Below are 13,373 nucleotides of genomic sequence, written 5' to 3'. Positions count from 1 at the left end.
GGCATCTTCTCATGTAGCTGTAAGAGGATCAGCTCCGATGATTGCTCTCAATTGGTTGTTGTCAACTTCCAATGGCCGGTCACTATCCTCCTCATCTTCAAGGCTCTCGTCTCCTTTGTGAAACTTCTTCAACCACCGCTGCACTGTACGATCATTAGCAGTTCCTGGGCCGAATGTGTTGTTGATATTGCAAGTTGTCTCAGTTGCATTAAGACCCATTTTGAACTTTAATAAGAAAATTTCTCAAAATTGCTTTTTGTCTAACATCATTTCCATAGTCTAAAATAAATATAAAATAAACAGCAAGTAATAAGTCAGTAGCTGTGGCAGACGCACTCGATACCCCCCCAGCCAAACCAGCGGCAGTTTGGTCCAGGCTCCAGAGGAGGGAAGGGTCTGAGCCATAGCAAGGCCAAGTCGTCCTTCCAGGAGACCCACAAGGAAGCAGAATGGCACACTGAACGTCGGTAACTTGTGAGTGCAGGGAGTCTCGTGCATACTTTTCCTACTGTATGCACTTTGACTATGAATCAACCACTTCATTCTATAAATACAACAGCCTGGATGAGCCCACTTTGAGCTCTCCCTGCTAAAAAAGTGAGCTGTATGGCGATGGTTTTACTACTCACGGGTCAGTGGATGAGCCCAACTCAAGTTCAATATTAATCATTTAGCTTAAGTAGATGCACACCAAATGTAATGGATTATTTAGAGATATAAGGTTGCATGATTTTTAACATACTCTTTGATTCATGTTATTTGGTAAGCTGGATTTGCTAAAATTTTAAGCTGTAAAGTTCTGCTCATATTTACCAAAAGCAACTACAAACTACACCAAACACAAGATAAGGCCTATTTTGCACTTTGCTGAGAAGAAAGGATTTATTCAGACAAAACAGTACCCGCAAGGCTACGGACAATAAACGATGTCTACAACTGAACAAAACAAAGGCCCATGTGGAATCAGGGAAAAAGATCCAATGAGAAGCAAGAAGACCTCAAAGTGAAATATTGCTATTGGACTGAATCATGGTGTGAATGGTTTGTAAAGATATAAAAGTCTATGGTTTTCTATGCTCGGCTTGGGCCTCTGCACAGGTACCCAGCTTGAGCCAGCCCTTCTGATATTCTATTCCGTTAAATTTTTTTTTCTGAGAATTTTGTCTCCTGAAATTCTGCTCCTGGAGTTCTAAAACACAGACTCCAGAGCTAACGGTTATCAGGGAGAGAAGAATCCTGAAAGTTTGCACTGTGACATATAGGCCTCGCCTGAAAGTTTGCCTCCAGAGATCCAGGACACAGACTCCAGAGTGAACGGTTATTGGAGAGAGAAGACGTCTGAAAGTTTGCTTCGTGAACGGGTATCAGGCTCCTGGAAAGAAGGTAAGCAGCATTCGGCTTGGCATATTCCACCCAGAGTGGAACCCACCACTGAACTCTTTTAAGTCGCGCTTCGCTTTAACAAATCTAAACATTGTTCTGCAGCAAGCAGAACCCTAAATTACTCCCGCGCGACAGTAGTAAAAAAACATAAAACAAGAAAAGTGCATTAAAATTATGTATAACAGAACCACATTTATTTAAGACTGTATTCCAATATCAAACAGCAAATTTCAAAAATGCAAAAAGCACGATTACTTTTGCACCAACCTAATAGTTTACCAGAAATGTGAGTAACATCAATCCATTATTGCACACAACCTAGGAATGTTTGAAAATATATTCAAGAAAAAAAAAAACAGTCCATTTTGGATTACACAGGCATGATAGAGAACAAAATTGCTCTAAGGGAGAGAACACCATAGCATTATAGGATTTGGGTCATTAACAAGAAAGTATCTTAAAAACCACATTTGCTTCTAAATGCTGAAGTGGAAGATGCTACCACAGAACTGCCTAAAATTCTCTAAGAGGTTACACAGAATAAGGGAACTGAGGAGTGTACACAGCTTTGCCACAATTTAGACACCTACACTGCTTCAACTGGTTCCTGAATCACTGCAGGTTAGTATAGCTTGACTTTTAGATACTGTTAGTGATTGAAGTGTACTTTAGAACTAGGCCATCTTCATTCACCAGCCCTCAGCATACCCTATGATTAGTGAAGAATTACCACTTCTAGAATAGCTGTGGAAATGATCTTCTAGTTTCCTCAGTGGAGGCTGCATAATCAAGATTACTACAGAGAACTCAGTCTCAGAAGGAATTATGCCCTTTGGAGGGGGAGAATATAAAAGAACACAGCTTGGCTAGCTTTCATACTCTAATATACAAAAGCTTTTATTAAGTTATTGTTTAATAAGCTTGCCACGATTAACTGAGTGCTACAGCTTTTCTGATACTTGAGTTACAGGATGATATTGTATAAGTTACTGTACTCCATTTCTTTACCAGGTAAGCCACTTCACCCAAAGCATTTTCTATTTCTACACTTGAGAAATCACTATGAATCCTAGCGCCCACATACTTGAACACAAAATTTTAAGATATACTTAAAATACTCAGCATTACCTAGCATCTTTTGGAGATCTCCAAGTGCTTTACAAGGGCAGGTGTTATCTATTATGCCTACAAGAGATAGATAGGGATGATGTAGCAGTATGGATGTAGCATACCTTACTATGCTTATATGGTCAGGTTTCCAGATTCAGATAGTTCAAAGAACTAGCTACCAGTCTTCTCAGCAGCTGTGTTAAACAGCTAATATAAACAATTAAGCTTTCTGATAAGTTAGACAGCTATATAGCAAAAAGCACAGGAGTATGCAAGATTAACTGTTCTTATTTTAACTTTTATGCTTTAGTTAAATTTTTTCAATCACATCTTTACAGTTTTTAAAGTGAATTTAGAGTAGTTTCATAGGAGGAGTAGTGCATTACAAGAGCAATGTGGTTCTTAAATATGATGAACCGCCCTTCCACTGTACTTCCAAGAGAGCTAAGCATCTGCATTTTACAGATGGAGAAACAGGCAATAAGAGAGTCAATTTTGAAGTGGCAAGGTGGGGAACTAAGTCTAGCATTTCAGAGAAAATATTAAGTAAGACCAAACAATGCAGTTAACAATTTCACCCAGTCACAGAAAATACCCAACTTGAAGAGGAAGCTTTAGAGGAAAACAAATTCTACACATGTGCAAGAACACTATTTTCCTTTATACTCATACTCTTTAAGTTTTCTTGTATTATGTCTCACCACTACAATATTCAAGTATATGCATTTTATTAAATATTTCCCATAGCAATTAGCAGGATCTAAATAATACCAGAAATGTGATCAGATATAAAATAGCAATGCTTACCAAAGTCAGCTATCTTGGCATTCATGTGTGCATCAAGCAGCACATTTTCAGGCTTCAGATCTCTGTGTACTACCATATGCCTGTGACAGTAATCCACACCAGAAAGTATTTGCTGGAACAAACGTCTACTTTCCTTCTCATCAAGCTAAGACAAACAAAGGTTTTAAACAATTTTGAGACAGTGGAAGATAACTTGTTTTTCCTCTGTATGAATTAAGGAAATTTTCCCATGATCTAAAGTTAGCATTCATAGTTTTGATACTTTATACAGCAGCTGATCAGAACTTGTAGCAGAAAGCTTCATAGTTCTAAAATGGCTAAACCAAAACAATATCCACCAATTTATGAGTCACTGAAATTTCTCAGTCACTTTTGAAATGGGTTAGGCAGATGTTATATACTCAGTAATTAGAAATATTAGCACCCAAACATTAATTTTGTCTAATTAGAATATCAATGAACTTTGATATTTAAGCACAGTGTAAGATTTAAGTTGACAAAAGCTGATGACATTCAGTACAGAAGTGATACATTTTAGATGCTACTTATGCTCCTATTCGCGGTTAGCCCCAAACAGCAGACTTAGCTGGGCATTTCCTATAAACACACCTTAATCCATGTCAAAGTTTGCTCAGTCTAACAACTAACTAAAAGTATCCTGACTATCTAGATGATTTGTCAAAATTGACTTTTGGACTTTCACATAAATAATTCTATTAGTAGAAAAGGGTAATAAGGGCACAAGAGTAACTTTCCAATAATAGGTTATACTGAAGAAATAGTTTTCAGCTACTCCAACTCGATACATACCCGTCCAGTTTGTACACAGTAATTGTAAATTGACATATAAGTATAATTTGTTCTTCAGTAGAGTGGAAAAAATGCTACAAAGAAATACATAAAGATCTAAAATGTGTTAGCATATAACAATTTTTTGTTTCAAAACAAAATGTCATAAAGTATATCTTAACTGCTAACTGCAAAATTCATGCTGAATACATAAAACCAAACCTTCATTTCACAGGAATGATGCAAAAGCAATAACAGAATGCAAGTCATTGATTTACAGAGTTCTTACCCTTCCATTTTTACAGATATAATCAAACAGTTCTCCTCCTGAAACATATTCCATCACCATGAAAATGTCACTTGGTGTACTGATGACCTGGTACCTGATAAGAGAAGGTATCTGTTTGTCTATGCACACAGTAAAAGAAGCTAGTTATATTTAGTTAAAACCAAAGTTGTGCAAAGAGTCAAATAAAAGTATATGTTAAAAAAATTATCAGCCAATTTACAGCTACTAGAATGATAATATTTTTCAGAAACTATTTCCTCTACTTTCACAATGTGATGCCATCATTGCCAAGACTAGCAGGGAATTTATATTTCCCAATAGGAAGATCAGTTTTTGTACTTTCAGATGACTATTCCAATTCCAAATTATTTCTATTAAGCCATTTAACTTGGTGGGACAGATCCCATGACTGGACTGTGGCTATCGATGGTTACAGGCTGTTCAGAAGGCACAGGTGAGAAAGGAAGGGTGGAGGAGTTGCCCTCTACATCCAGAGGAACAGAGTGTGAAGAGCTGTCTCTGAAGAACAGCCAGGAGCAGCTTGAAAGATTATGGATAAGAATCAGAAATAGAGGCAACAAAGGAAACCTTGTGATCAGTGCCTACTACAGGCTACCCAATCAGAGGGAAACTATTGATGAAGCCTCCTTACTCCAGCTACAGGAGGTACTGCGCTCACAAGCTCTTGTCCTGCTGAGAGACTTCAACCACCCCAACATCTGCTGGAAAAGTAGCATGGTGAGTTGTAGGCAGTCCAGGAGATTCCTGGAGTGCACTGTGGATAACTTCCTCAGCCAGGTGACAGACAGCCTTACCAGGGGGTATGCGATACTGGACCTGATGGTCACCAATGCAAGTGAGCTAATTGGTGAAGGGAACATTGGAGGCAGCCTGAGCTGCAGTGATCATGCACTGGTGGAGTTCACAGTCCTGGGTCATGTGGGACAGGCAAAGAGTAAAGTCAGGATCCTGGATTTCAGGAAAGCCAACTTCCAGATCTTCAAGGAGTTAGACAACAGGAACCCCTGGGAAGCTGCACTCAGCAACAAGGGAACGGAACACAGCCGGCAGATTTTTAAGGACACTTTCCATAGAGCACAAGAACTCTTGATCACCAGGTGTAAGAAACTGGGTAAGGAAGGCAAGAGGACAGCATGGCTGAGTCAAGATCTGCTGATCAAACTAAAGGGCAAGAAAGAAATGCACAGGCAGTGCAAGCAGGCACAGGTAACCTGGGAAGAATATAGGGATGCTGCCCAGTTGTGTAGGGATGGGGTCAGGAAGGCCAAGGCACAGCTGGAGCTGAACTTGGCAAGGGACGCAAAGAATAACAAGGGTTTCTACAGGTATGTCAACCAGAAAAGGAAGGTCAAAGAAAGTGTACCCCCACTAATGAACACAACTGGTAAACTGATAACAACGGACGAGGAGAAGGCTGAGGTACTCAACAACTTTTTTGCCTCAGTCTTCTCTAGCAAGTTCTCTTCTCACATCTCTTGAGTGGATGAACTACAAGACAGTGACTGGGGGAACAAATTCCCTCCCACTGCAAGAGAAGATCAGGTTTGTGACCACCTGAGGAACCTGAACATACATAAATCTATGGGACCTGATGAGATGCATCCCAGAGTCCTGAGGGAATTGGCTGATGCAGTTGCCAAGGTGGTCTCCATGATATTTGAGAAGTCATGGCAGTCAGGTGAAGTCCATGGTGACTGGAAAAAGGGAAACATCTCACCCATTTTTAAAAAGGGTAGAAAGGAGGACCCTGGGAACTATTCACCTGTCAGCCTCACATCCATCCATGGGAAGATGATGGAACAGATCCTCCAACAAGATATGCTAAAGCACATGGAGGACAGGGAGGTGATTTGAGACAATCAGCATGGCTTCACCAAGGGCAAGTCCTGTCTGACCAACCTAGTGACTTTCTACAATGGATTTGACTACATCAGTGGACAAAGGAAGAGCTATGGATGTCATCACAACTTCTGTAAGGCCTCTGACATGATTCCCCACAATATCCTTCTCTTTAAATTTGAGAGATACGGATTTGATGGGTGGACTGTTCAGTGGATTAGGAACTGGTTGGATTGTCACATCCAGAGGGTAGTGGTCAACGGCTCAAAGTCCAGATGGAGATCAGTGACGAGTGGTGTCTCTCAGGCATCCATATTGGGACCAGTACTGTTTAATATGTTCATCAATAACATAGACAGTGGGACTGAGCACACCCTCAGCAAATTTGCAGATGACACCAAGCTGAGTGGTACAGTTGACACACTCAAGGGATGGGATACCATATAGAGGGACCTGGACAAGCTCGAGAAGTGGGCCCATACAAAACTCATGAGATTCAACAAGGCCAAGTGCAAGGTCCTGCACCTGGGTTGGGTCAACCCCTAGCATCAATACAGGTTGGGGGATGAAGGGATTAAGAGCAGCCCTGCTGAGAAGGACTTGGGGGTACCGGTAAATGAAATGCTGGACATGAGCCACCAATGTGTGCTCACAGCCCAGAAGGCCAACCACATCCTGGACTTCATAACAAGAAGCGTGGTCAGCAGGTCAAGGGAGGTGCTTCAGCTCCTCTACTCTGCTCTGTTGAGACCCCACCTGGAGTCCTGAGTACAGGAAACACATGGACCTGCTGGAGAGGGCCCAGAGAAAGGCCACAAAAATGATCAGACATGGAACACCTCTGCTATGAGCAAAGGCTGAGATGGTGTTGTTCAGCCTGGAGAAGGCTCTGAGAAGACCTTATTGCAGGCTTTCATTATTTAAAAGGGGCCTATAAGAAAGATGGGGACAGACTTTTTAGTAAGGACTGTTATGACAGAACAAGGTATAGCAATTTTTAACTAAAAGAGAGGAGATTGAGACTAGACACGAGGAAATTTTTTTACAGTGATGGTGGTAAAATACTAGAACAGGTTGCCCAGAGATGTGGTAGATGCCCCATCCCTGGAAACATTCAAGCTCAGGTTGGACAGGGCTCTGAGCAACCTGATCGATTTGAAGACATCCCTGCTCATTGCAGGGGGGTTGGACTACATGAGCTTTGAAGGTCCCTTCCAACCACACTACTCTATAATACTGTGATGTGACACAATCTGATCTAGCTCCAGTATAAGTGCTCTTGCCAAGTGAAAGGAGGGTACAGGGACAGCACCTATCAGTTGCAGCATGGTCTTAAGAAAAGACTCTGCCAAGAAAAAAACTAAAATTCAACACCATGATTAATAGTGAAAGTCACCCCCATTCTAGATGGGCCCTGCTAGATGTGCAGGTTCACTTTATAGGAAACAGAAGTTAAAAAGTCAACAGTAGTAGTAATTTATTTCCTCAGATCAGAAATAAAGGGTCTACTCTGGAACATATTTAACTATACTCTGCACTCTGTTGATGAACTATTGATCAAACAGATGTAAACAGGCACACTGTAAATATCGCATTTATTTTGACAAGTGGTAGAAGCTATTAGGTTGGTGCACAAGCAATAGCAGTTTTGGACTGAATTTTAAATCATTATAACTAGGCTCAAACACATCTTTATTAATCAAAGTAGGAACCATTACAATCAACATAGTTTTGCCAATGAGAAATAAGTTTGTTTATTTCTGTAGAGTAAAAATACGTGCTCTGGGATTTTACGAACTCCTGGAAAGCATCTTCTGCATCCTGCTGGTTGTGGAAGCATTTTCCCTGCAGAAAGTTGTCGAGATGCTTGAAGAAGTGGTAATCAATTGGCGAGAGATCAGGTGAATATGGCGGATGAGGCAAAACTTCGTAGCCCAATTCATTCAACTTGCATTGGTTGTGTGACACGCAGTTGGGCGTTGTTGTAGAGTAGAACTGGGCCTTTTCTGTCGACCAATGCCTGCTGCAGGCGTTGCAGTTTGCAGTGCATCTCATCGATTTGCTGAGCATCCTTCTCACATGGAATGGTTTCGCAGGGATTCTGAAAACTGCAGTGGATCAGACCGGCAGCAGACTACCAGTGACAGTGATCTTCTTTGGGTGCAAGTTTGGCTTTAGGAAGTGCTTTGGAGGTTCTTCTTGTCCAACCACTGAGTTGGTTGTTGCTGGTTGTCCTATAAAATCCACTTTTCATTGCACATCACAATCTGATGGAGAAATGGTTTGCTGTTGTTGCGTAGAATAAGACGACTCTTCAAAATGACGATTTTTCAGATTTTCAGTCAGCTCATGAGGCATCCACTTATCAAGCTTTTTCACCTTTCCAATTTGCCTCAAATGCCGAATGTCTGTAGAGTTGTTGATGCTGAGTTCTTTGGCATCTTCTCATGTAATTTTAAGAGGATCAGCTTCGATGATTGCTCTCAATTGGTTGTTGTCAACTTCCGATGGCTGGCCACTATGCTCCTTATCTTCAAGGCTCTCGTCTCCTTTGTGAAGCATCCTGAACCATCATTGCACTGTACGTTCATTATCAGTTCTTGGGCCAAATATGTTGCTGATATTGCGAGTTTGCTGCTTTACAACCCATTATGAACTCGAATAAGAGAATCACTCAGATTTGTTTTTTGTCTAACATCATTTCCATAGTCTAAAATAAATATATACAGCAAGTAATAAGTCAGTAGCAAAAAGAAATAAAGAGAGAAAAGCGCATTAAAATGATGTATAGCAGAACCACATTTAAGAATGCATTCCAATATCAAACGGCAAATTTCAACAATGCAAAAACTGTAATTACTTTTGCACCAACCTAATATACGGAAGAACTCTGAAATATCAGATGACACTTAACAGACCTGCAGAGCAATATCTACACTGGGAAAACATAGTTTTGAGGGATGTGTTGATTAGTGACCTGTTTTGAGTAAAGAAAACACAATATTCTTACTATGGAAATGCTCTTTACGGTCTTGTTCTTAACTTAGTTTCTAAGCAGAAACAAAGATCAAATATAACCAGAAAAAAAAAAAAACAAAATGGATGTTACTGTAAGTATCCATCATGCCACTACCTTTCATATAACTGCCTGTTAGTAACAGAATCAGTTTTACAAAATGTTCCCGAAAGGATGAATCAGTTTTGTAAACTGTCCCTGAAAGGATGTTCAAGCATATCGTGTTTTACCTAATAAGGGATTCGAGTATACTCTTATCTTATCAACCTAGCTTTTATCTTAGCCCAAATATGCTTAGAATGAGAAGAAGTATATACAGTATCTCTGGAGATTGAGCAAGTCAGCAGTTATCTAACTATAGAAGTAGTACACATGTGCAGTACCCAAAGGTGAAAAGGACAGAAGCGATGAAGACTACTTACTTCATCCCGAAGACCACCTAAAAGACCACTAGAGGACACTGCGCATGATCAAAGTAGTTCCAAGATGTTGCAATTGATGTTGAGTAACTGTTACGTATCCTAATGAATATATGAATATGTATGTGAACAGACTGTATAAATACTGTGTAACTTAAACTGATCGTTGGAGTCAGATTTGGGTGCGAACCCCTGGTTTCCCAGTGCTGGAATAAAGCACCGCATATAACTACGCCTGTGGTTATGTGTCTTGATTGCTAACATTTTGGCGACCCAGATGGGACTTCATGGGCACTGCTGAGGCGGATCGCGTCTTGATCCTGCTCCGGCTAGCACCGAGGTATTCTTGGGGAGCGCATCGGACGCGACCGACCCTCCGCTGCTCACAACGGACCTCTGACTGGTAAGAAGGTGCTTTATCTGGATTACTGGGTACTCATCTGGTCTGGTAGCCTGCCGGTCAGACGTGGCGAAAGCCACGCTCAGTTGGGCAGGGAGCTCCCGGGGTAACGCCTAGGCGGCCGTCCGTCAGACAGAGGGAAACCTCTGCAGGTTCGGTATCTGGTCTGGTTCTTTGTGCTGCAGGCTCAGCACCTGGTCTGTAGTTCTGGTGATTTTATCTGTATTTACTGTTGTTCTGGTAAAGTTATCTGTGTGTTATCTTTCTGTGTTGGTATGTGCGATACAAAGATGTCACCATTAGATTGCTTATTGAAACATTGGAAGGAGGCTGGATTTGGACAATCAATGCATAAAAAGAAGTTAATCGAATATCGTACCCACTGGTGGCCCCAGCAATTAATGATATTTTGTCAGAGGGAAAGTAAATGGGATGAAGTTTTGTGTGTGACAGACGTTACTTTTCTTTCTAGCATGCTAGCTTTATTCCAGCATCCAGACTTGTGCAACTCTGTGATAGGCTGTGTCTCATCTTGGTGTACTATATTTGGCCCTTTTGTATGTGCATCGGATAAAGAATCCTGGTTTTGGGATACAGTTGTAGCACACCAGATGAGACACTAATAAAAGCCTTACCCAGTCCAGCTTGCTGCAGCAGCGGGGGGGAGCCGGGTGCTGATGGGGCTCCAGCGCGCACTGACCTGTTTTGTCAGGGAGACCCAGCGGTGCCTCCACCTGGCTGAGCAGAGAGCGGTTCAAAGGTGCAATGCTAAAACTGAGATATTGGCTTGAAGAAGTATAATTGTGATCTGTTCACATATTTGAACTTGGTATTTGGTTTGCGTGTCTGAGCTCAGTATTTTAGTTTGTATGTTTATATTTGGTACCAAAAGAATTTGTTTGGGGAGATAATGACAAAATGAGAACCGGTTCCATTACTAAAGTACCACCTTGCTCCCCCTTAAGATGCATCTCTACACATGAGGGTAAATTAGTGGGGGAAGCGATTTGAATGTGAAATTCTGAGTTAGCTGTAATGCAGTTAGTGTTGTTCTGTGGTTAGACTGATTTGGATCTAAAATTAATGTAAGGGATTGATGTTTAATATGCTGTTTATTGACATCTGTAAGAAATTACAAAAGGTAGGAGCTGAGGGATGTAACTATTGCTCAGCTAATTGAAATTGCATATAAAGTTTATAGTTGCAGGAATTAAACGAAGAGAGAAAAAGGGGAAGAGGAGCCCAAGCCTATGCCCAGCAGCTCCCCCTCGATAAGCTGCGGTGAGAGAAAAAAAAAAAAAAAAGGTGAAAAGCTGACTGCCTCTTAGCCTGTTAAAGCAAAGAGGAGAGTGGTGGCTGCTGCAGCTCCTCTCCTCCGGGCTCGCCGCCCGCGGGGAATGAAGCGGGGCGGGGGGCAGTCGCCGCCTGGCCCGTTCCTGCTGGGCTGGTCGTGTGTAACACGCACAGAGTAGGCAGATTTCCCCTCAGATAGACACCTTCTGACCCAGGTTCAGATGTAGGAATTTGGCCAGTAATAGAGAAATTCCTGCAAACAGGGTTATTAAAGGAATGTGAGTCCAGTTATAACACCCCATGTTGCCTGTCCGCAAGCCAGATGGGTCATATTGGGTGGTTCAGGACTTATGAGCTATAAACAAAATAGTTGAGGACCTCTACCCAGTGGTAGCAGACCCATACACCCTTCTGACAATATTAACACCTAATTTGACTTGGTTTATCGTTTTAGATTTAAAAGATGCTTTCTTTTGCCTCCCTCTCCATGAAGCTAGTCAGACAATATGTGCATTTGAATGAGAAAACCCTAAAAATAAATGTAAAACCCAGCTCACATGGACAGTGTTGCCACAAAGATTCACGAATAGCCCGACAATATTTGGAAATCAGCTTGCTAAAGATTTTGAATCCTGGGAAGCCTTGTCTGATGAGGGACAGATGCTACAATATGTGGATGACGTTTTAATCGCTACTAGAATCAAGGAGACGTGCATGACTTGGACCCTATGGACCAGAAACAGCTGCAATGGAATAAAGAAGCCACACGAGCCTTTAAAGAACTTAAAAAGGCTTTGATGTCAGCCCCTGCTCTAGGACTCCCAGATCTTCTTTCCTCAGTGGTAACTTTGGAGAACCAGTTCATCATGACTGCCTGGAGACCAATCGAAGCAACATAATACAATCGACTAAATCTAAAAGACATTCCTATTGAAAACTCTGAAAACGGAAGCAGCTAACCATGAGGGTTGTGCATGTGCACAGAGCAATTTGGAAAGGGACTTTTGAACTCTCAAGGCAAATATATATTAAACGTGTGGAGGATATACTGAAACTACCGGAAGCAGTTCAACTTCCTAAGAAAATGGCAATCATGCATATTAAGGCACACCAGAAAGTGAGCTCGGAATCAGAAAAGGCTGGCGGACAGAGAGGTAAAACAAACGGCTAAGCAAAAGGTAAAAAAAGAAAGTGCTCTGGTCCTTGGTGGGCAGGTCTCTTTAAAAGGTAAGCCAGAGTATACTAAAGAGAATCAAAACTCATCATAGATTTAGAGGAATCATATAATAAGGAAGGGTGGGTTCACACCCCTCCAGGGAAAACTTATTGTCCCCTTTCATCTCGTTTGGCCTTTAGTAAGGGAAGAACATAGGAAAGGATTTTGGGGAGTAGAACCACTATGCAAACATTTGATTAGGAAAACAGGAGCTAGAAATTTGTATATCACTGTAAAACAGGTGACAGCAGTGTGATCTTTGCCTCCAGACTAATCCCAAAAATATGCCCAAGCTACAAATGGGTCAAATGGGGAAGGGGAAGGGGCCTGGACCACAATGGCAAATTGAGTTTTCAGAACTCCCAGGAAAAGGGGGGTACTGATATTTGTTGGTATTAACTGATGTTTTTTCAGGTTGGCCAGAAGCATTCCCTACCAGGACAGCAAAAGTTTAGGAGATGACTAGAACATTGATACATGAAATAACACCAAGGTTTGGAGTTCCAACTGTTATATCCTCTGACAGAGGGCCACATTTTAGTTATGTGTATGTCAAGTCTCTTGCAGAGAACTTTGGAACCATAATAGGAAGGTCTGTTTCAAGACCTCCTGATATCCTTCACTGCCACCAATATTAGAGAACAGAATGCCTGGATTCATCATTCTAGAGTGAAGAAAGCCTGTGAAACACCATGGAGGGTAACCCAGGTGCAACCTGGAAAACTATATTTTTCACAATCACCTTTTAGTCTTTCTAGGTGACCAGCCTGGGTGGTGCTCACCGCATTAGT

At 41.5% G+C, this 13,373-nt stretch overlaps 1 protein-coding gene across 2 annotated transcripts in view; it reads right to left on the bottom strand.

Moving 5' to 3' along the window:
* Positions 1 to 13,373, bottom strand: part of LOC136114641 (5'-AMP-activated protein kinase catalytic subunit alpha-1-like) — a 78,083-nt gene that overhangs the window by 44,101 nt on the left and 20,609 nt on the right. Inside the window, exons 3-4 of one of the 2 annotated variants that reach the window (XM_065860066.1) lie at positions 4,379 to 4,472; positions 3,301 to 3,445 (exon numbers count right to left, since the gene is read on the bottom strand). The exons of the other annotated variant lie outside the window; for it this stretch is intronic. Of the exons in view, the coding sequence (XP_065716138.1) occupies positions 3,301 to 3,445; positions 4,379 to 4,472 (239 nt within the window). The remainder of the gene's footprint in view (positions 1 to 3,300; positions 3,446 to 4,378; positions 4,473 to 13,373) is intronic. 2 annotated transcript variants of the gene reach the window in all.

Source organism: Patagioenas fasciata, chromosome W (genome assembly GCF_037038585.1).
Source record: "Patagioenas fasciata isolate bPatFas1 chromosome W, bPatFas1.hap1, whole genome shotgun sequence".
Lineage (NCBI taxonomy): Eukaryota > Metazoa > Chordata > Aves > Columbiformes > Columbidae > Patagioenas > Patagioenas fasciata.
The sequence above is the reverse complement of the archived record's forward strand: the minus strand, read 5'-3'. Positions and strand labels throughout refer to the sequence as shown.